Here is a 24,269-nt window from a genome sequence, read left to right on the forward strand (position 1 = left end):
TTCTTGGAGGGAGCAGTTTACAACTTAACTGTCGGTAATGAACATGCAAAACTCACCTCTCCTTATCTTCCTTTGCACAATATGTACTTTGATCTGCGTTATTGGGACACACAGAGTACTCATTGGAACTAGATTCTTGCTCCTCTTCCTCTTCCTCTTCCACTTGACCAAGCCCGTCAGAAAGATATGCATCTTCATCACCACCATCTTCATCTTCATCAAATGCACACTGAGTAGAACCTCCCCATGTTGCCATGGTTCTAGCATCAAGTATTAAAAAACAGTCATTCTGCTGCTAAAGTGTAAGGTAAAATTAGATCACGAAAAACTAAGTTGCACGCTGGATAAAAATAGCTAACATGCACATCTCAAATTAATCTCCTAGAAACACAATTTGCTTTCATTTATCTCTATGCCTTTTAGGAATTCTGCACGATTCAAATTAAATTTATGACTTTTGATTTCTGTCATTTTTAGATTATTTCCCCACCTTTCAGAATATAAATTTTGTTCCTACTTGCTCCTGCATTTTTAAATTCACAGCTATGTATTTCCAATATAAGGATTTAGATATTTATTTGTTTTTGGCAAGGCCAAATTGTTTATAACCAGACAGTGCCTGCTCAAGTCTCCCAGACTAAAAGTAGCAAGCATGACTATTTAACCTGCTTAATCAGGCTAGTCATACAGTGGTGCCCCGCAAGACGAATGCCTCGCAAGACGAAAAACCCGCTAGACAAAAGGGTTTTCCGTTTTTCAAGGCGCTTCATAAGACGAATTTCCCTATGGGCTTGCTTCCCAAGACGAAAACGTCTTACGAGTCTTGCGAGTTTTTTCCCTCCCCCCCCCCTTTCTAAGCCACTAAACCGCTAATAGCCGCTTAGCCGCTAATAGCGCTAATCTGCTAAGCCGCTAATAGGGATGCTCGCGGAACGGATTATTTTCATCTTGCGAGGCACCACTGTAACAGTGATTCAAAACCCACTGTGGGAATGAAGTCTTAAAGAGGATTTTTTAAAAAAAAGTGTGGGTGGAGGAAAGCAGTATATAATTCAGTTCCAGAAATGAACATCCTCAAGAACACAGCAATTTTTTAGATTGGTACAACAGCTTGCATGCTGCTGGTGAAAAGGTGCACAGACGTGAGGAAGCAGTATTATCATACCAGTGATCAAGTGTAAGTCTACTGGGGTTGGGGAGGAAGAGATAAGTGGGGATCTCTTCCCTTCCTTAAACTGGGTTAGCAGAAAGCAATGCTCAGATTCAGTATAGGCTATTCTAATTATGCCACATTTAAAAGTAACACATCTAAATACAATTTTGAAAAGTTATTTATCTTTGCAGTGAATACAACTTAAATATACACCAGATGAGAAAGCAGGGTATTTTACTTTTTCTCTTACTTTTCTGTTCTGCTTTGTTGGGGAGTGCACTGGGTCTCTGATCCATCACTTTTAGTAGATCCAGCACAAGCAGATGTGGTATCTGCTAGGTCCCTTCTCCGCTGGTGCTCAGCCATTAAGGCTTCAAGCTGCTTTCTTCTCTGTCGCAATTCTTCTCTCAAAATCTCATGTCTGCGCATCTCAGACCAAAGCTGTTTAAAATAAAATATTAAGAGAAAATATTTTACTGCAATGCAATTCAAAATATGCTATTGCAGTTTTATACACAAGAATATGAAGCACCTCAGTATCAATTGTGGCTGTTTCTTCTGGTTGGACCACAATCTTGTTGGTTGCGCTGATTTCATTCGCAGCTGGCGCTGAAGTATTCCCAGGGCAATTATCCACACTAGATGACAACTAAGAATAAAGTGTTAAAATTACATTATTAGTATTTGAATAAGAACCTTTATCAAGTTAATGAAATCTGCAGCATCACTGGCTTTGCAATTTCATTTTTCAACAAGCCTGCAAGCCAACACAAGACTGATGTCTACAAACTAATGTTCCAAGCTTTTGAACTACTCATCCAGCTATTTACAGACCCATCATCTTTCAAGCACACACCTTTTTCTCACTATTTCTGACCTTTCGGTATATTGGCAATCCTAAACTCAAAACTCATATTTATAGCTACAAGGGCTAACACACCCTGCATTTAAATGAATAAAAGCTAGGGTTAATAATCTTGCAGTTGAGATGCCAAGCAGGGTTGCCCTTGGGATTTTGTATTTCCCTCTCTCGTGTTAAACCACCGTTCTACCTACTTGAAGATCTGGACAAGCTTTCTGCAACACCTGGATCTTTTCTTGGATCTTTATCAGTTTCTTCCTTTCTTCTTGGAGATGTTTCAATTCTCTCTGTTGCTGCTGAAGCTTGGCTTCATAAAATTTCTCTCTACAACAATAAAGCATTCTCATGTTATCATATCTGCAAAGGAATAAAACTGAAGTGGTTACAGACATCTAACTGGGCAATTCCCTACTCCTAACTAATTTGTCAAAAGCAAAAACAGATTAATTAGGAGAACATGCAATGCAGAAGTTTAAAATGTATTTTTCTTCTTCCTGGACCAATCAATTCTGTATTGGGCAAGGCCTTCCAGTTCCACAGCACTCCCAAGTGAGAGTGTTACTTACCACAAACCAGTGGCAAGGACATATGGCCAAGACAGCCCCACCTAAATCAGAAAGGGTATATGAGGCCTTAGCTGAGGAGTTGAGTTCCTGTGGCACCCAAGATGTTACCGGACTCCAACTCCCATCATCCCTTGTTGAAGGATGAACAGATGGAGGGCCGCACACACCACATTCCTTAGACAATCTCATTCAAAAATGATGTATGGGTAACCAGGCATCATGGGAGGTACAGTGGAACCTCAGTTGTCGAATGCTTTGGAAGCCAAACAATTTGGAACTGAACGCCAACAACCTGGAAGTGAATGCTTCCATTTTCGAACCTTTTTCGGAAGCTGAACGGCTTCCGAGGCATGTTTTTCATTTTCCCCCATTGACTTTGCAGCCAGCCCTTTCAAATGCCGAACAGTCTTCCGGAACAGATTACGTTTGAAAGCCAAGGTTCCACTGCACACTATCCTGCTATCCTGCCTGCTCACTGGGTTAAAATTCACTTATCCGCATGTAAAGAATTATGCCAAATCCTCACTATAACCACCACAGATTCAGAGACCCGAACACCAGGAGTTTGCACGCTTCCTTATTTCCTTGCTTGTTTCTGCTTTGATGGTCAGCAGAAGTCATTTTCAGGCAGAAACCAGGCAGGGAAAACTCTCACATTATATATAATCCCCTCAAATGCAGTCAGTAAATCTGCCCCATCATTAACTTTAATGCATGTGAAAGAGACTGTACCTTGCTTTTTCATTCAGAACTACACCTTTCTGGGACTTGTTTGCACTGGTTCGAATATTGTTTGGTTGCTGCTGTGCTTTTTCCTCTTCAGCCACAAAGAACTGATCCATGTTACCCTGTCCTGAAGCCTCTGGTTCCACTTCATCGTCCTAAAATAGAAACAGGGTCTTCAGCTACGACCTCACTGAGCCTTCCACCTTTCCTTTCCTTTCCTTTCCTTTCCTTTCCTTTCCTTTCCTTTCTCTGTCTCTCTCTCTCTCTCTCTTTTGTGCCATCCAAAGCAGTTTTGTTGTCAGGTGCACCGGAGTCTAAATCCCATTGATTAAACATGTTTTCAACACTTTCCTGCTGAAATCAATACACCTGAAAATGCTTTAATTTGACTGGAAGATGTCCCAAACCTTCAGAATTTGCTTGCTATTGGGTTTCCTCTTTTTCATGACACTAAAAATATGAGACGATCTGTAATCAAGAGCTGGAAATATGATTTTTATTTAATACCTTCAGATACAGAAAAAGAAGTTTTCAGGTTTCCGCAGCTTAAAAGTATTTCATCATTTACTGATGAGGCCAGATTACAGTACGAAAAACGACAACAATCGCACACAATATTGGGCCAGATTAAACTACGCAGTTGATGGCAGAAGCCAGCTCAAGGATTCCCACTAGCACAGCGGGGCTTCCCCCATCCCCCAAAATCCACTCTTGCAGGTTGGGAGAACCCCTCAAAACAGCACATGGGGAAAAGGAAGGGGAAAGTGTTCTATCACTCAAGCAGAAATGTTAGGGCTGATGGAGTGAGCTCCTTAGCCTTACGTTTAATTCTACCCATTGCTTTAATTTAAGTTAGCACACTGGCAAGGAACTTATTAAATGAAAACAGACCTGTACCATAGCAACAAGGTTTTGCAGTTGTCGAAGTTTCTGTTTTGCTGCTATAAGCCTGTTGATCTTTTGCTCAAATTCCGCATCAGCAGGAGCCTCCTCAGCTATGCTGGTTCTGCGGCTGGATAGAGAAGCTTCACTGGCTCGATCAGCTTCAGCATCGACTTCATCTTCACCTTGTGGAATATCAGCACCACCATCTTCTCTATTATAATGGCAATCTGAAAGAACATACTAGGAACTGAAATCACTTATAATCTGGGCAACCAATTTTTAAAAATATGCCCAACATTATTTTTTTTAAAGGACTTACAAAATTTACAGATGGAAAGCACTGCCTTAAGAGAGTGGCTCTCCTTTCTTACACATATCTTTTAAAAACAGTGTATGCGTTCTGCTTCGGAAATAATCTTTACCCATACACAAATCTAGAGAGTAAATTGATTAATCCCCATGTGATTCATAAATTAAGAAGATTTGAATACTGCCACACATTACATACTCTGCAGAATATATTATTTTGAAACGTACCTAAAGTTGAGGGCATATTCAGCATCCTTATATTAGCAGATCGGTTGTTTATTTCACAAGATATATTAAGATGCCTTCCATTTCTGTTATTAGTTCCACACTGCATATTGCTATTACTATTGCAATTCATTTCTCCCCAGTTAGTGGTGCCCTGTGGATTTCTAGGAGGAAACCAAATTAAGCATCATTTAAATTTTAAGCACCCTTAGGTTTTTTACAAGCTCCATGACAGAATAGATTTTTAAAATTAAAAATTAGGAATGAAATATTTACAAAATCCAAGATAGAAAACAATTATGATCCTCTAAAATCTTTATTTTACCAATCTTCACCTTTGGTTTGGTACTTATGAAACAGATTCTGCTCCTAGTACTAGATCTTACCACAGCAAAAATAAGTAACTGACCTAACTAGAACTCTATTTTCTTACCAAAAATGAACTGAACATACCAATTGCAGCAATACAATCATTCAACAATGGATAAAAATCCTTTAAAAAAAAATTCAGAAAACAGAAGTCTATATTTTTAGCAGTTTATATTTTATCTGTAAGCTGCCTTGAGTCCCAGTCTGGGGAAATGGTGGAATATAAATAAATATTGTGCTAATACTATAATAATAGTGGGTTCTTTGTCTTGTTTTTGAAATAATTTATCTAATGGAAGATGTGCATCACCTTAACAAGCCCAGTTTCCCAAATCCCAGGCATACAAAAGTTGGGAGAATTGAGTTATGGGAGCAGGGAGAGGGGAAAAAAACCCAGAAGAGGGAAGAAAGAAGAAAAATAACATATTGTGCTAAAACAAACATATTGGTAAACTGCAGGAGAAAAAGAAGGGGAAAATTAAGTTTGCAGTGCTGCTTTCCTCATTTCTCATAAATATCAGGTCAGACTTTAGGTATTTCTGACAAGATCAATAATTATAGCAAGCTTATGTTTAATGTTATTTCTTATCATTATAGCAGCAGCATTTAAGGAGGCAACAGCCATAACAACCAACCTACCTAATATTGGTAACTGGCTGTGGATTCTCATGGTCTGAATCACACTCTGAATCTTCCGTCTCCTCTTCCTCTTTAGTGTTTTCATTTACAGCATCTGTCATCATATCAGATGTCTGCTCATAGTAGTGGACTAATTCACGCAATTCATTTAGTCTCTTCCGAACTTCATTCAACTTCCTACAAAGGAAAGAGGTCCAACTGTCAGCTTGCTTTGAATAGTGGTGTGGGGGCAACTTGAGATTCATGTTTATTATTTTCTTACATCAAGGAAAGTACAACCCTGTGGAAAATCTAGTTCTGGACAAAGCAGGAGGTTTCTCTTGATATGCACTGGGAAAATTGTGTGTGTGTGTGTGTGTGTAGCCACAAAAATAGTATTATAAATTAGGAGGATGGGAGAAAGACAGAAGATGGGAACTTCTGATTACTTTGACTAGGTATAAGCTAGCTAGTTGACAAGACTAGGAGTTTTATGACAAGGATAGCTAAACGACACCATGCCAGACATCTGAGTAGTTACTTTGAAATCTGGCCATCAGCAGCATTCACTTAGGTGTACAAATCACTTCACATACATTATATTGTTTTAATTCTGACAACACTATAAAAAGGTAGGTCAGTATTTTCTATAAACTGTAGATGGGGTACTGTGGCTGAGAGAGCAGCACACTCAAGGCCATCTATTGAGATCTTGGAACAGCTGAGATCTGAACCATACTTCCTGATTTGTAACTCCCCTACCATCTCTCATACTGTTGTCAATACTTTGCTTTTCAGAGCCTAGTTTAATATATGATTTCAACTATCCTGAAAAGAGCACATTACAGATAATAATGCATGGCTAGTTATTGTTTGAATTGTGTGCGTATATCCACAAGGTGAAGGGACGCGGGTGGCGCTGTGAGTTAAACCACAGAGCCTAGGACTTGCTGATCAGAAGGTCGGCGGTTCGAATCCCCGCGATGAGGTGAGCTCCCGTCGCTCGGTCCCTGCTCCTGCCAACCTAGCAGTTCAAAAGCATGTCAAAGTGCAAGTAGATAAAAAGGTACCACTCCGGTGGGAAGGTAAACGGCGTTTCCGTGCGCTGCTCTGGTTCGCCAGAAGCAGCTTAGTCATGCTGGCCACATGACCTGGAAGCTGTATGCCGGCTCCCTCGGCCAATAAAGCGAGATGAGCGCCGCAACCCCAGAGTCGGCCACGACTGGACCTAATGGTCAGGGGTCCCTTTACCTTTACCCACAAGGTATAGCAGCTAAGTTTATTTCGTCAAAAAATTAAACCAGAATGTACGCGGACTATTGAGTGTTCAGTACCCAAGTACCTAAATTAACATCAAGCACCAAAGTTGGCTTTTATCTGCAATCGGTTTGAACACCCAACTAAATTGTTATCTATTGCAGTGCAGTCTCTCTCAAAACAACTGTTAGGAAGCACTTGTGTCTTAAAAACCCCTTCTTATATCGTACATATGCTCTCAAATATCTACCATGGGTAACTGCTTCATAAACCAAACTAACATAACAAACTGTTTATCCAAAAATTTAAAATATATTACTGTAGCTTTTCTGTTGGATTTAAGTTGTCGTCCTCTTCGCTGTCATTCTGTGAGGTGACAGAATCCGGATGATAGGCAACAGATGATGCTAAGCTGTTAGATTCTTCATTGACAGCAGCTGCTATTCCTACAGGTGCAGAAGCTACTGAAGCTGTACTTCTTTGATCAACACTTCTCTGAGGAGAACCTGAAGCCGGCAAGACTGAAAATTAGATGACACTAGATTTCATCTTGTTTTATGCACAAACCTCTGAAGGACTATTTCTATCATAATTAAATGTTGCAGCCCTAGTATATTAATACACTATATTAATAAATTAAAATTATGACTCAGATTAAATCAAGCAGATTTAAAAATAAAGAATACAAGTGTTTATAAAAACTTCAGATGGCTTCCCCCCATTTCACTTCTAAGATAACACGTTTTAAAAAAAGGACATTTCTGCTTAAGAACTATTTTTACCCATATCCAAATTCAAATGATTGACCAATCACTGATAAAATCAGTGGGGATGATGGGGATGAAGCCCATGGGGTCTGAAGCCTGACTTGGAAAGGACCACAGACAGTGCAGAGGCTTGTCATAGCAGTGTACTGGACGTGAATTCTAATGTAAGTCTGCTTACATTAGTCAGAATGTAATGTACTGTATTTTTCCCTCTATAACACGCAGATTTTTTCTCCTAAAAAGTAAGGGGAAATGTCTATGCGTGTTATTGAGCGAAAAATACGGTAAGTCAGAAGCCCAATAACTCCTTAATGCCTATTTTTCCCCTGTAGTCCACTTTCTTTCTCCAGCTCTACATTCCAATAGATTTTTCTATCTCCTCTTGGGCAGAATGGTCTTGACCAATTCTGCTGGGTACCCAAACTTGTGCCATGATCATTGGTAAGCTTCCAAGTTGCAAGCTGCAGCTATACTAGGTCCAAGTGTCTGATTGAGCCTTGAAAAAAGATGGTTGGCCTTGACCGAAAAAAACAGAGAAGCATGGTTGCTAAGCAAAGGAATACAGAAAACCACAGGTGGCATGGTTCGTAGGGTGCCACCAAGGTGACTGAGACCTGTTCCCTTGCACCTGGACTATCATATCAGTGGTGTTATGGGGAAAGTATAAACTACATTTCATGGATGAGGTAGGCATGGGTAGGCAAACTAAGCCCAGGGGCCGGATCTGGCCCAATCACCTCCTCAATCCGGCCCATGGACGGTCCGGAAATCAGTGTGTTTTTACATGAGTAGAATGTGTCCTTTTATTTAAAATGCATCTCTGGGTTATTTGTGCGGCATAGGAATTTGTTCATATTTTTTTTTTCAAAATATAGTCTAGCCCCCCACAAGGTCTGAGGGACAGTGAACCCTGATGAAAAAGTTTGCTGACCCCTGATCTATTGCCTCCGCTCACTCCATGGAGAAGTGCGTTTGTTTGTGATTGACAGGGGTGAAGAAATGATTAAGTGTGCTGCTGGACAGCTGAAACATTTTTTAGATAATGGTTGCATCAAGGCTTCATTCTCTGGGCTTGAATGAAGTGTTACAGAGCCCATCTGCCACTGTGTTCCACTCTCATTTGATAAGCTGTGCTGTGCTAGACATTAGGATGGTTTTAGCTCCCTCTGGAGGGAGCAGCTACCAGTTGGAGACTTGGTTCTGCTTGATCTTGTGAGCTTTGGTAGTAATATTTTTGGTGGGCTTTCAAGATTGAATGCACAGACAAGATGCCCAGGGCAGAACTCCTGCCAGTTGATACTGTCTCAAGTATCTGCTGACAATCAGGAGCCTTATGTCAAGGTTTGCATCTATTCATTACAGTTATTCTTGTCAGATCTCACTGGGCACCTTGGTATTATGAGTGGTATCACGGGTGGCAGTTTCCCCATCTTAGCTATGGCTGGAACTCATGGAGTGTGGAATGGAGTATGAGTGACTTTTGTAATTTTGTCTTGAAATGGAGAAAAGAGGCGGAATCTGGATACCCCCCCCCAAACTGTCTAAAGGCTCAGACTAGTGGCATGCATCTAGCAGCCTTATTTTTTTTTACATTATTATTATTATTATTATTATTATTATTATTATTATTAAAATACAAAAGAGAACCACAAAACAAATATAAATCAAAAACATCAGAAACATAAGCAATTATTATAGCAACAGTAAAAAATACAAAAATCAGTTGATATAAAATCAGTTAAAATCCTGGGCATTTTTTTTTTTTTTTGGAAAATGTCTAAAACATGGCTCTCCGGGCAACTAGGTCAGGTGGTGGCATATAAATAATAGTAATTATTATGAAGAAAGCCAACAGAAGGGCAGGGATATTTAGAGATGGACCTCTGGTGTCAGACTTAACAGGTAGGTTCCTTTTTTTAAAAAGAAAAGAAAGCTAAGATTTTCAATGAATATATCCCCTCCAAATACACCTCTGTGATGATGATGGAATTAAAATACAGTGGTACCTCGGGTTACATACGCTTCAGGTTACATACTATTCAGGTTACAGACTCCGCTAACCCAGAAATAGTGCTTCAGGTTAAGAACTTTGCTTCAGGACAAGAACAGAAATAGTGCTACGGCGGCACGGCAGCAGCAAGAGGCCCCAATAGCTAAAGTGGTGCTTCAGGTTAAGAATAGCTTCAGGTTAAGTATGGACCTCCGGAACGAATTAAGTACTTAACCCGAGGTACCACTGTACCCTGTTCTTCTTCAGTAAGAGAGAAAATGGGAGACCAGATTGTATCAAATGTATCTTTTTAGGAGATAGCAGCCTTAATCATGTGTACATTGAAACATGAACTTCTAGCAGTTTCTCCCTTACCAACTTCTTTATTTATGACATAACAAGGAAAGCCATGTCTAAAGGAGACCTAACCTAGGAAAATTAGGCTGAGCAGAGGTTTGAATGTACAACATCCAAACCCAACATGCATTTGTTTGGGGGGGGTGTGGAAAGAGAACAGAACTGAAAAGACTTCCACCAATTCATATAAGTAACAAACAAAATACTGTAAATAACACCACCAGAGTGCATGCTACTACTTACGGGATGAATTGTTTAGATGCTGGTCCTGAAGTGTGTGCAATTCTCCCAACAATTTGTCCATTTTTTGCTTTTTACCCTGCAATGCTATCATCTTACTGAAGAGTTGGGCCTTTTCTTCAGACAAATGCTCAGACACAGAAGAAATCCTGCTCTGGGAAACCTCCCTGGTTAGAGAAAGACTCTCTGCTTGCCTTCTATTATCTGGAACAGGTTGAACCTAAAAGTAGACATATTTTATTCAAGTTAATATCAGAACACTTAACACTACAATCCTATTACCACTTTTGGGAGAGTAAGCCTTCTAATCACAGAAGGGATTGAGATCCAGCAGAGGTTCCCGCAATTGGAAAGAGAGCTGGACAACATAAGCAATTTCCCTGTTCTCTAGTAGCCCCTCAAATTACCTTCCACACTGTTTCAAGGGTTCCCCAAACCTACCACAGCAGCTTTTCAGGGCTGCAGGGAGAATGATGAATTGGCAAAAAAGTCTCCTTCCCCTTTCACTTGTGGAAACATCTGATGTGCAAAGTTCTGTTGAAGGGAATGCTGGATTCAAGGGAATGGGACTTCCTTCAGACATGTTTGGAATTGTGCTGTAATCTTTTTTTAAATGGCTGTTTTCGATGACAGCATTTCATGTAACAAAATTCCAAACAGTTGTCACAGTTTGCATCAGTCCACCCACCATTTTCCTTTCAAAGCAGTCAAACAAATCAAGAGAATTTTTTTAATGGAAGTAGATTTATTGAAGTGTTTTGTTTTTTTAAAAAAGATGAAAACTAAATTTCTGCATTGCAAGGAGTTGGATTAGACAACCCTCAAGACCCCTTCCAACTCTACAATTCTATGGTTCTATGAAAAAAAATTCAATCCACATTACTTTCAACAGAAGGCATTTCAAGAAAAAAACACTTCAGCAATGCAAACACGTTAGCACTATTCATCAGGCTGTAGGAGAGAAAAAGATGTGATGCAGTTACTTTGCTGACAGAACACAGTTTTGCTGAGATATGCAGTTTTGCTTTTTTCAGCTTCTTCTTTTCTATCATACTTTTTGGATTTCTAAGCCAACAGTCTTGTTTCTGTTGATATTATATGTTGCCCTGATAGCCTTTTTGACAAAAGGGCAGGATAAACTTATCTTAACTTAAAAAACGAAGATTCCATGGAAAGTGCTAATAAAGGAATCGATAGCAACTGGCAACAATCAATACTATAATGCTCACTTCTGAAATGGAATTCTCCATAGCAGAAAGCAAGCCATTTTAGACTGACTTGATTAGCAATATAATCATGTACATACTAAATATAAAAAAGGGTACCTGAGAATCATGAAGCTGGTTGTGAAAGCGCTGAATTAAATCATTTAATTCCTCATTCAGCTCTGATGTTAGACTCACTCCTGAAATGCTACCAGTTGTTTCTGTTACAACTACAGGTGGGAGAGGAAAATGGAAAATTTTATTGAAGTGCTTAAGTAAATTTGGAACTTATTAAACAGAGGCTTTTTAATCATACGAAATAGGGCATACAGAAAAGGCATTCATGTAACAAACTGTGGAATCCGAAAGACTTTTAAAGATGTGGAAATTATTGTTTTTTCCACTGGGGGACTGCAACTCCACTTCATTTTCTACTGATTACTAGAAACCTGAATCATAATACAGAATTCAGCATGCCCCACACTAACTGCCTGCCACTTTCCAAATGTTTCTCAGATTCTCCTATCACTGTTACTTATTTAGGCTGTTCATATGACATAAAGCACTCTTATGCGTTCTGTTTTCAGCTCATAGGAGGGCTATAAACCAGAGGGTGATACCCAATAGTCACAATTCAGGCCCAGTGAAATAGAGTAATTTATGTCTTATGAATTCAACGGATCTACTCTGAATATGTGGGTATTTACCAGAATGCACATTCTCAACCTATTTCATTTAACATGCTCTGGAGTAATTTCTTAGGTTCTTATTTAAGAAACACCACCATTAAAGTGAATAATTAAATTACTGGAAATGCAATAAAAGGTACAACATCTGAGACCTTCAAGTTAGCTCAGCTGGTTAGTGTGGTGCTGATAATGCCAAGGTTGCAGGTTTGAACCCCATATGAGAGAGCTACATATTCCTGCATTGCAGGGGGTTGGATTAGATGATCCTCAGGGTCCCTTCCAACTCTGATTCTATTATATCAAATCAATACTTTAATTGCAGATGAAGAGGTCTTTTGTTCAGGTATCTAAACCTCAGCATACCAGAATCATCCATGACAGCAATGGCTTGTTCTGCTTTATGCTGCAGTGCAAGCAGAGCAGCTTGTCTCCCTTGAAGAGCTTTCAGTTGTTCCTGTTGTTGTAGCATCCTCTTCAATAAATCATGTTGCTTCTTCAAATTTGCAAGCTCTTCTGTAGCCTCCTGCTGAGGATCTCTAGCCTGAAAAATATAAAGGGATAAAAATGAAAATAAAATAAATGGGATCAATATTCAGCTGCCCATTAGCAGGTAACTTAAATTTTTAGACAGTCGGTGTGGAGAAAACAAACCTGAACCTCTAAATATGTATGGTGTTTTCTTTTCAGAAAGATGAATCCATGTTATTATCTTAAAATGTAGTGAAAGCAAAATTCAGTTTTCTGATATACTTGCTTCTTCCCACCCAATAATGTATTAATTGGAGTTATATTCAATCCTTTTAACGCCATGCTAAAATTTGGTATGCCATTGCAAGCTCTCAGCCCTTACAGCAAAATCCTATACTTACAAAGAAGTACCACTCTTTTTATCAGGCCTTATTGCCATAAGTAAATAGGATAGTACTAATATATTTGGATATGATCCTGCCTTTTCTATTTAAAAAAAGCTTGCATAATAGCTTCCATGCAATGACAAATCAGAGTTATCCAACAAGAGCACTGTCATTCTATTTATTTCAATGGGAGATAGTCAAGCATACAACTTCCACTGAAATGAAACTACTCAAATTGGTATGAAGTGCAACACTGATTATGTAAAATCCTGTATTACAATGAAAACTGAGGAGAAAAAGAAAGCCACCAAGAGAAGCAAAGAACAAATCAGAATTCTTATCACACAGCTTAAATATCTTCCAAAAAATGCAAGCACAAAATAAATTTCCTCATCTTTAATTCCTCATTTAAATGTTTTAAGATAAATAATTGGACTGGGGAAGAGAAATAGAGATAAAAAGGAAATGTTAAAAAAGCAAATCCAAACAACCCCAGTATTAAAGGGTAAGAACTTATGATCATGCCAATGGTTCAGAGTCCACATTCAGTTACCATTTTAGAAATAATCAACCTTTTTTTGGGGGGGGGGAATGATAAAATGTTTACTAAAACAACAACATATATGCCCCATTAACACTATTTTCTTATGAAGTAAGAACAATGTGTGACAGAGAAAGGAAGATATCTGAGCTGAGATAATTATTGTTGCTACATTATTCTTTAACTTATTTGTTTGAACAGGCCTTTAAAAAAATAAATGCAAATGCAGCAAAGCAGACAGAAGAATAATTTCACAGATAAATAGTGCATAAAGTCAAGTATTTAAAAGAACAAAAGCAATCATTGAATGCACATCAAACTTCTGTTACAGAGTATTTATTATAAAGAAAAACTAGGAATGCAGACTGAGCCCCTATATTGATGTCCAAGGCAATATTTGGTAGTGTACCTTTGAGAGTAATCCAGGTTCTTGGCTATTAATCCTACTAGACCAGATTTCCCTGCCATTCAGAGCAGCTCTGTCATTTTTCACATTTGGACTTGCTGTAACGGCCATGTCTGAAACCTGTCCTTGAGAAGCTGAATTCCCTAGTTTGTCCTCAATGCAGGGCCGAGCTCTCAGACTAAAAGATACCTCCTTTATCAAATAGTTTAGTAAGTTAGACTCTGAACATATATTTCTGCTAAGCATAGTTTAAGTTTATAATACCGCTGCCCTACTCCAGTTGTAATTTGTCAACATACCATAATACCCAGGACCTGCTTTTAACCCAAACATGCATCTGGGGAACCATTTCTTAATCTTTTACAAAGATATTAGCATGGTGGTAGTGCTCCTGTTCGGACCCACCTTGGATCAGAGCACAACCCACTAAAGGGTCCCAAAACCACCAACTAAGCCCCCAAACCCACTGAAGACCAGTGACTTAAAATATATTAAGCATGGGCATGGTTCGACAGATTTCTTTTTACAAAATGTTAAAGATGTCAAATGTTACGTTTCAGAGGACACATGCATCATGAGCAGATCTCTGAATCTCCTTGTATATGGCTCCTTCCACCAAACTTCTTCTTAACTGCTTTTTAAACTCTCAGAAGCTGAAAGAAGCTGTTTGAGGATTTGGCAGAAGGGCTCCCAACTTCTTCCAGAGTGTCATGCGGCAGATAGGGAAACTCCAATATCAAATGATTTGCAAACATGAATAAATTGCATGGTGGCACATGTAATTTCTTTTGACTGTGACAAAAATATTATGACTGTGGGTATACAAGTTGCTTAGAGGATAAACTGCCAACTAAGAAGCTATGGCTATAGTCCGAAGCATCTCACCAGGACTGCAGTGTAAAAGCTTATACGTTCTTTGAGGTCATTCTTTTAGTAACAACGAGGTACAAATAAGCAAGGAATGAGATTGCAAACAGGTTTTAAAACATCATTCTGAAGATAATCCTAAATATTGTTTAGGGAATGAGGAATGTGCAGTAACATGGCTTCAACTTCAAACCTGCCTTGTGCTTAATTCCTGGTGGCAAGCCTTTGTCTACAGACCATAAATACTGAATAAAGGGTGAATAGTATTCCAAAACATTAAGTTTTGAATTGCTATTCAAATTGGGGATAAGGGGGACTACATGGAGGAGATAGTGAAGTTGGGGATAGGAAGCTGGCTACAGTGGGAAGCAGGAGGGAGAGAGGAAAACCCAGTTTTCTGTTTCACTGTAGTTAGAATCCAGGCCGTTATGACTTAAAATTGTTACATTTATTTTAATGTTTCCAGAATTTGTAGCTTATAAGAAGTTTTCCTGGACTAAAATTAGATTCAGAACATAAGTTATCTGGAGAGAGAAATGCATCTTCATCTCTAGCAACTTAATTACTAAAAAGAAGCTTACCGTTGTATCTGAAACTTCAGACTGCACATCTATGTTTAGCGATGTGCTCTCAGCTACAGAACCAGATCCCACAGCTGAATCTATAGTCCGACCATCCTCCTCCTCATTTTCTCTAGCCTGGAATATTTTAGTGGCATAAACAAAAAACTACATAAATGGGGTAAAGGGAACATTAAGGGGAAAATATGCTACGTTTTAGATTCATCCCCCGTACTATTTTCTCACACCATTTGAAAAAGGCATTTAAGCTTTCCAACTTACAAGCATCTTCTGCAAAAATTTTAGGTATGATTTCTCCTGTTCTTTTAGATGATCTATGAGATGTGACAAGCGTTCCACATTAGCAGATCTCTCATTTTTCTCAACTAGATCATCTCGCATGGAACTGGCTTTTGCAATATAGTCACGAATTTGAATTAGTCTGCTCACAATCTGAAAGTCCAAAAAACAGTGGAGTCAATAATCTGTGATGGGCAAATACCAGTGATGTAGCAAGTGTAAAATGTTGTTATAAAACTACTGGTAATGGGATATATAAACACCACAAAAACCAAAGTTACACCAGCTACAAAGGTTAGACCCATTTTTTAAAAGCACACAAACATTACATACAACAATTAAAAATGCACTTCTGTGACTATGACTCCAACAGTGCAATCCTGTGTCTACTTAGAAGTAAGACCAAGTTCAATGGGGGTTACCATTACTTAGTCCATACAAGCCATGCTGGCACATGGTGTTGCCTTCTGAAGTTTTGATTTTATTGTTTTATATTTTGTATATAAAGCAGTACAATAATGCTTTAAACTGATAAAATAGATGGCAATCCTGCATTTTAATTTAAAAATGTTTATGGTATTTAAAATGCTACAGAAATAAACTAAACCAGTCCAATTGCTTAACATCATTTTTTTGCTAACAGGCCTCTAGATGAAAACCATGTTTCAATTAAACACATTCTTAAAAAAAGAAAAGTGTAATATGCCCATAGCGTGCACTCTCTCTAGTTTCTCAGCAAACATTTGCCTTATGTTCATAATAGACCTTCAAGAAAAAAAATACTGTTTTAAGGAGCACTCATTAAATATTTCATTAAAAGATCTTTTTCAGTATGAATTGGATAATTTAACCACTAATATCACCTGACTACTGTCCACTGCTGGTTCGCCTCTTCCATCTTCTTCAATAGAGACAGGACAATTCTGTAACAAATCCTTACTCAAGGCAGCTGTAAATAAGTCTTTATATTGCGATGATCCCCCAGTTTCTTGTGTCTGAGAACTTGTTGCAGCATCTTTGCCTTTGTTAGTATTAATCTGCAGTGACAGGAAGTTGAATGGCTTTCTGCTTTCATTAAGCTGGCGTTTGTTGTTAGCAGCTGTTGCTCTGCCCTGAGAATCACTTCCAATGCTTCTCTACATAAGAGTGAAAAACCACAAAATGACTTACAGCTTTCTTTCAAACACTGCTCCAGTTAATAAACTCTGTGGGGTTCTTCTGGATAAAAAAAAAAAGAATGACAATTTTTCCTCCCAGAGCAATGAATTGAGTTGCATTGAGTTGAGATTAAAGAATTCATTATTATGGCAAAACAACATTTTAGAGACTAGTCATATATACTCCAGGTTCTCCCAGCTTAAGCTTTGTCCCCATCCTCCTATTCCTATTCCTAACTTCCTAGTTTCTTTATTCCCTTCTTGCTAATATGAAAGGAGTGGGGACAGAGTTGAGTTCAATCACTACCCCGGCCCTATTATCTTCTGACTTGTAGCCAATGTAACACCTTGCAATGAGATCCAGAATCGGGAGAACCCCCCCTCCCCGTGTTTGTGCATTTGTTTGTGTACATAAAATACTCAAATCCAGTATCATCCAATGAGGCAGAATGGCGGGAGACTCAGAACAGATTTATTCATGTAGCCCATGGTTACTAAACACATTATTAGTTATCATAAATTGTAGCGATGGCTGCCAACTTGAATGGTTTTTAAAAGGGGATTGGATAAATTCATGAAGGATAAGGCCACCCTACTGATGTCTTCACCTCCAGTGTCAAAAGCAATATGCTTCCGAATGCCAGTTACAGAGGAATGTAAGTGGGAGACAGTTTTTGCTCCCATGTCCTGCTTGTGAGCTTCTTATAGGCATCTGGTTGGTCAGTGTGAGACTAGATCAACAATTTTTATGCTGTTAACCGTAGGTTTCCTTTATCTGCAGTAGAGAACACAACAAGGTACTTGAACAGAGGAGCAGCAGAGGATCCAGTTGGCTCATTTCCTACTTACGCATGGTCTAAGAGTTATGAAGATAGTGTCTATAGCCATAACTGGAAAATATGGAGAGGCAAGCAATGCTGTCACGCTTGCTTAGAAGCTAACAGCTGCCCAAGTGCCTGACAGTGAACTTTGCAGCTGACCTTTTCTCTGCTCTTGTCAGACAGGATTAAAATTTAGCTGCGAAGCGCACAGCAGGGCACTTGGGCTCATGCTAGCTTCTGCACCTCCCTCCTGCCTCTCTACACATGTAAGACAGTGGCTAGACACTAACTTGGAAACCAGGGAGGCCACCCAGATCACTTTAGTAAAAACAAAGCACATACCTGATCTAAATCACTGAAGTTTATTCTTTGTTTAAGTTTTTCAAGTTCTGCCTGCTCTGGAACAGACATTTGGGTAATGTATCTTGTATGAGGGAAAGTATGAGGTGTCTTTGACTTTTTCCGTCCAATTCCTGGTGTCGATTCTGGTGAGATGTCATTAGTAAGTCTTGTTTCACTTTCACCGGTAACCTTTTTCCTGTTTTTTTCTGAAGATCTGTTGGGCCTCTTTGGCTGACCGCCCCAGCCCTTAAAAATCAAACAAAGAAACAAAACCATGTACGCCATCGTTAAAGAAAAAGGATTACTTAAAATTCATGATTCTTCCCAATACCACACAAATTGCCTTTAATTTTTTAAAAACTTACTTCCATTTTAAAGCAAGTGTTCAACATGCTGCAATCTACTACCATTTTTCAACAACACTGTGAAACCGATTTCAAGCATACGCTTTAATATTTATATAGTTTTCGTAGAAGCATCATATATCCTTAAAACTGCCTGTGGAACCCACTTGTCAATACAGGCAATCCTCGTTTTGTGCAGGGGTTATGTTAGCAAAGCACATACAAGTCCACTCTGCCCCTTTCTGTGATGTCTTTATAACGTATTGGGCCCACTTCCAGGTCCAGCGTCATCCACGATAGTGCACCATTCGGATGTGTGTAAATCAGTCATTGCCTGTATCTAGAAGAGCTTAATATTCATTTTTTTTGTTCTTGTTTTTATTTTGTATTTTTCTCTTGTGAACCATGATAAGATCTACAGATGAAGGGTGGCATACAAATTAATAATAAGTATTAAGAGAAATAATAAGTATTCAAGGAAATTAGTGCTATACCGTGTTGTTTAATCGATCATCAAGGCTCTCATTGCTCCAGCCAGGTAAGTCACGATCATCCATTCCTTCTTCAAAAGGGCTGCCTCCTGCTGCCATGTTATGTTATTCACCACTGAATAAACAGATACCATTATAAGACAAATCCACTTTAAAAGGGCCACATTTCCAGTCTGTACTAAATGCTAGACACTGGGTAAGTCAGATATAACAGGAAACAATGGTCTCTTCCTATGTGAGTGAGCATGCACATGTCCTGGGATCACACAGGCTAGTTCATGTCACCTTCACATGGTTCATTAATTCTGAACCAGCCCTGGTCTCTAATGTTTGGTTCTGCACACTAAACTTGTTTCCATACTAAGCTTATTTCATATACAGGGATGAGTTGATTCAGTGGATGCAGCATTTTTAACTAATGCAGATTTATATAGAAATAAGTTCCAATCCACCATCTTTAATGACACTTACTCCCAAAGTAAGTGAATATAGGGTCATTCTACGTCAGTTCAACGTGGTCATGCCACCCACCATCTCGGATTTTGATGAAAATGGTGTACAACCTTCCCTCATGGTTGAAAGAAACCCCCTTAAATTTCCCCCCTCTATCTCAAACAGTTTTAATTTTATAGCACTTCAAAGTTTTGTGAAATCTGTGTTTCTGTTCCTTTTAAGATCCTCGACCTTGTGTGCATTTTATATTTTTTCTCCATAACCAATGATCAGATCTCTTTGAAATTTTACACAGAGCTCAGTAACATGATGAGGATTTCAGGAAAACACACACCAGCACTCAAAAGATTTTATAAATGCCTTAAAAAATGTATAAATATAGGTTTTTGGTGGAAAAATGAAGTTTAGAAAACCTAAATTTTCAGCGTGAGGGCACGATGGAATCAAAAGTTTTTGATGGTGAAAATTGTTGCAAAGATGTTTTTACTTGCTTTCCCAGCTACCCCATTCTTGTTCACCTTCCAAGCGGCTATTTCCAGATGAATCCTCTTATAAAAGCTTTGTTGCCCTGACATGCTCTTAATTTCCAGAAAGACTAAGAGATTGCACATAGGCTGGCACTAATGTCCTGTACAAGTCTGTGATTCCTCACTAAACAGTCAAGCAAAAGCTATGCTAAGTGGAAATTCATAAAGGGCCATATAACAAGTTTACAGTACTTTCAATTGTTACCAAACTCTGAATTTCCATCTTCCAGTTTGCTTTGCACAGAGGAAAACTGACTAAATCCCAGAGCCCTGATCCAAAAACACTTGCAGTACAATCCTAAACATGTTTACTCAAAAGTAATTCCTGCTGGGTTCAACAGGACTTACTCCCACGTAAGCATGCATAAGAACGAGGCCTTAAAACCCTATTAAAATTAGAGCTTAATGCACATAACAGTGCAATGCCAGGATCCAGCAGTGAAAGCTGAAAAGTTTAAGGTGCTGTAGAGCATACTATTTAAAATATTTTAAATGGGTACAAAAAAAACCCATGTCCAAAGTGTTCGTTCAACAACAGACATCACAAAGCCAAAACAAGTATGGTGAATTTTCCTATAAGATCCATCCATATTTGAAATGTAACACAGATACAGCACAATTCAATACCCCAAACTGCAGTCATCAAATATGGACAGCAATGTAAGATCAAATTATGCAAAGTAAGAGTCCTATAAGCAGTTGGCAACATCTAAGGTCAGCCTCAAGAACTCTTTTGTCCACCAATGTCACACACAAAAGTGCATAACCAAAATGTCAACAGAGAAAAGCTATCCTGATAACCTTTGGCTGAAATCCTATGAATACTTTCAAGAGATTTGGGGTTGGACAGGAGAGGATTAATGGATCCAGGAGACTGCCTTAACAGTCAGAGGTGGAGGTAGGTGTTCAGGGAGCATCCCAGGGGGGTGCTGCCCGCGGTGAGCATCCCAGGGCGGCAGCACAGTAACGTCACCCCCCTCAGGGATGACACCCGGGTTCCTCGCCCAGTGTTAACAGTCCTCGCAATGTTGCCAAGTATCTCCTTTGCTAGGGAAGTAACAGGTAAATGGCCCACAACAGAGACTGTTCTGGAAGCTTGAAAGCCATCTCTACCAAGTCCCTAGCCTGGGCGATGGGGCAAGATGTCTGTAAAGAAGAATAGGCTGCCACTTGAGTCAGGCTGAGAAGCAAAAGAGAGCTGAGCTCTGAACTCTGTAAACTAACAGCTGATGGGGTGCTTGCTGTCCCCATAGAGATCTAATGTGAGAGAAGTGGACTTCAGGTTGGGTGCTCCTGATGTATCTTTGTTCAACCTGTATATCTGTAAATAAATGCAAATATTGCAAAATACAGTGATCTCCTTCCAAACGAGACTAAATACAGGAAAACACTGCACCCCTCAAACTTACTAGGAAATGAACACAACTGAACTCAAGGATCAGGCTGTCAATGACCCCAAATTCTTGCTCCCTTTTGAATCCGTCTGCCCCCTTACATTAGAAATTATCTTCCACATATGATATGTCCTATGGTTATCACAGGAATGAAAAGACAGTGAGGCACTGTTGTTCTTGCCTGATCAATAACACAAGTATCATTTGCAACTGGCAAAAAACACTGTTCTATACTCTAAAGCAACTAATAGTCTTTCCCAGTTGGCCTGACTTGCTAGATATTTTGCATTCACTTTGTATCAGCCCAATTTACAGCCACCCTCAGCTCTCAAAAGAAAAACAATTCAAAGACGCACATGCATTTAAAACTGTTTTCATTAATTTTGAAACAAGGAAGAACTTCTTAGATCTCGCTAAGATTTTTTAATTTTTACTGTTACAGTATTTTCCATAATTGTAGAGCAGATTCAAGCAACAAGATCTGTTGTACGTTACTGTGACGACATACAGAGGGTTATTATTATTATTATTATTTAAATGTGTATACCGCCCTTCATCCTAAGATGGCAAGGTGGTTGCCTAGCAAACTCTGTAAACAACCTCAGGACAAAGAAGGCAGCAGCCAAGTTGCTTGTTCTATGTATAAAGCAGGAAAGGTAACAAAAGGTATGCAGCTTTAAACTTGAAGTACTGGTTTGCACTTCTGATAGAAAAGTCTACACAGACCAGGCACTGCTGCATAACTTGTACTCATGTGAACCAACCTGTGATCTTTGGATGAAGGGTAGCATACAATTTAATAAATAATAATTGAATTGCAGAGTTGTAAGGGACCCTGAGGATCATCAAGTCCAACCCCCTGCAATGCAGGAATATGCACCTGTCCCATACAGGGATTGAACCTGCAACGTTGGCATTATTAGCACCATGCTCTAACCAAATAAACTCTCCAGGCTATAGTAATAAATAATTAAATGTTGGCTACCATTGGGAAGCACTGAAGCTGGACTACATCCACCCAAACAAGCCTCTTGCTATAAGAAGCTTGCAGTTAAGCATATATAATGGCATATTGCTTCCTAAATTTCAGTTCTGGCAGTTTTAGCAGAACCACCAATGAAAGCAGCAGCACAAGGGAGAGCTTTAAGATACCATGGTTAACAGGAAGCACCTACCCTAACCAGTTTCAGAAACTCAGATATGAAAATTGGGAGCTAAATGGTATCTTAAACCTAGGTTATGGTAGCAACAATGGAATGTCTGGGCACTTCTTTTTTAATAACAAGAATACAAAGCTGAAAATGAATGAAGTGCAGCTAAAATAGTATGTTCATTTCCCACATGGTCTGGTCCTTCCCCTGCCCTCCCCAGTAATATTCTTAAAGAGGGTCTATTCTCCAGTCTTCAGAGAGTAGCTGGAAGTGGGGAGGCAGAAAAAGGTCCTCTTTTCCTTCCACTCTGCTGTTTTCATCTGAAATCTTAGGCCCAGAGCTCAGACTGTGAATGACATCCCCGGTCGCAAAACTCTGCCTGGAACAATGGGAGTTTCGAACGCAGACCCCGACACAATTCTTTGGCCAGGTCAACCGCAGCTCACGACCCTCGGAGTTAATCATAAGGCCCAGCCCCCTTCCCCTATTATTACCGAGACTGGGAAACAACCTGGGATGGATCCCCCCCCCCAATTACAGCGGCGGACCTAAACCCAGTTCCCTAAAAGGCAGCAATCGTAAGGAAACGATCTTAGCCGAGCCCTTTTACCCGCGGCCAGCGCTGTGCAGGCCCAGTCAGGCAGAGAACCGAGCCCCGAGCTCTTCTTCCAACCACGGCCGCCCCAGCGCGACTGCCGATTCCTCCTTACCTGCTGCTTCTCAGGGGCGGGGTCGGAAAGACGGTTGGAGGGGCGGAGCCAGGGGCTCAGAAATCCCCGCTTGAGATCGGCGGCAAAGTCCCGATCGCGGCGGAGAGAGGATGGAGGAGGAGGAGGAGCAAAGCGGGGGGGCGGGACCCTAACGACCCAAGCAGCCTGGCTTCGGACCAATTAGGAAAGAGAACACTCCGTCTCCTTGGAGACAAGGCACCCCCTCCCAACGAGGCGCAGGGGCGGAGCCTGCCAAGGGCGCCGCGCGGGGCTCTGGAGGTGGAGCGGATGGACACGCCCCCCTCCGCACCAGCGCGCGGTTCCTGAGGCGCGCGCTCCCTCAGGCGGGCCCACAGAGGCACCCCTCCCCATCATAACACGCGCGCGCGCTTTTTGTTTTGCCTCCCGTTATCTCCCACCTCAGGGGGCTGCTCCTTTTGAGGGGGTAAAGGGCGCAGCCGAACCTCGCCGCCTTCCGTCCTTCTCGGCCGGCAGCTCCCGCCGGCGCCCTCGTTCCATAAACGGAGCGGGAGGCTGCTTACATGACGGGGTCTCCCCTCACATCCCCGTTCCAACGGCCGTCCCCGCCGCCATCTTGGTGAAAGGAAGGCGGCGGACGGATACGTACCGTTACTTAGTCGCCCCTCCGCCGGGGAAAAAAGAGATGCTCTTCCGCCGTCGGCTCGCCTTCTCTTATCTCTTCCCCGCCCCCTCCTCCTCCTCGTCCCCTCCCCCGGGTCACGTGGCCCGGTCCTCCTGAGGCTACGCTTCTTCCTCGACGGGCGTTAAGGAGGCGGCGGCGGCGGAGGGGCCGCCTCGAGCGAGACTCGCGCGCTCGAACTACGTTTCCCAGAGCGCAGCGCGCGCGCGCGGCCCCCTCGTGAACCGCCCGCCGGCCTCCCCTCGAGTGAGTCTGGGGAGCGTAGTTCGAGCCTGTGTGGCAGAGCGCGTTGCATTGTGGGATATCGGGCTTTCGTGAGGAGAATTGCTCGACTTGCTGAGGAGCCTTTTCAAAGTGCACGGATGCCAAGTCTCCTTGCTAAGTATCGGGCTGCCGATTGCGGTGATTCTGCAATAGGTTTTCGCACTGGCTGATAAAATTGCTGCGTTTCTCTTGTGTTTCTCCTTTCTAA

General features: G+C 40.6%; 1 protein-coding gene across 14 annotated transcripts in view; it reads right to left on the reverse strand.

The window, feature by feature from the left end:
• PCM1 (pericentriolar material 1) overlaps window positions 1–23,949 on the reverse strand; it is a 48,507-nt gene extending 24,558 nt beyond the window's left edge. For 2 of the 14 annotated variants that reach the window (XM_081875572.1, XM_081875560.1), the window contains exons 1-19: window positions 23,765–23,948; window positions 18,905–19,016; window positions 18,067–18,312; window positions 16,610–16,882; window positions 15,729–15,899; window positions 15,468–15,584; window positions 14,023–14,211; window positions 12,582–12,759; window positions 11,650–11,759; window positions 10,328–10,544; window positions 7,290–7,491; window positions 5,735–5,911; window positions 4,730–4,890; window positions 4,199–4,419; window positions 3,314–3,462; window positions 2,210–2,339; window positions 1,686–1,802; window positions 1,404–1,594; window positions 57–260 (exon numbers count right to left, since the gene is read on the reverse strand). In XM_081875572.1, the coding sequence (XP_081731698.1) occupies window positions 57–260; window positions 1,404–1,594; window positions 1,686–1,802; window positions 2,210–2,339; window positions 3,314–3,462; window positions 4,199–4,419; window positions 4,730–4,890; window positions 5,735–5,911; window positions 7,290–7,491; window positions 10,328–10,544; window positions 11,650–11,759; window positions 12,582–12,759; window positions 14,023–14,211; window positions 15,468–15,584; window positions 15,729–15,899; window positions 16,610–16,882; window positions 18,067–18,312; window positions 18,905–19,000 (3,149 nt within the window). In that variant the 5' untranslated portion in view covers window positions 19,001–19,016; window positions 23,765–23,948. Of the gene's footprint in view, window positions 1–56; window positions 261–1,403; window positions 1,595–1,685; window positions 1,803–2,209; window positions 2,340–3,313; window positions 3,463–4,198; window positions 4,420–4,729; window positions 4,891–5,734; window positions 5,912–7,289; window positions 7,492–10,327; window positions 10,545–11,649; window positions 11,760–12,581; window positions 12,760–14,022; window positions 14,212–15,467; window positions 15,585–15,728; window positions 15,900–16,609; window positions 16,883–18,066; window positions 18,313–18,904; window positions 19,017–23,036; window positions 23,263–23,555; window positions 23,736–23,764 lie in introns of those variants that run through there. The other 12 variants (XM_081875564.1, XM_081875561.1, XM_081875571.1 and 9 more) reach the window with 11 other exon arrangements.
• Window positions 23,950–24,269: the final 320 nt, after the last annotated feature.

Source organism: Podarcis erhardii (assembly GCF_964252035.2).
Source record: "Podarcis erhardii genome assembly, chromosome: 9".
NCBI classification, from domain to species: domain Eukaryota; kingdom Metazoa; phylum Chordata; class Lepidosauria; order Squamata; family Lacertidae; genus Podarcis; species Podarcis erhardii.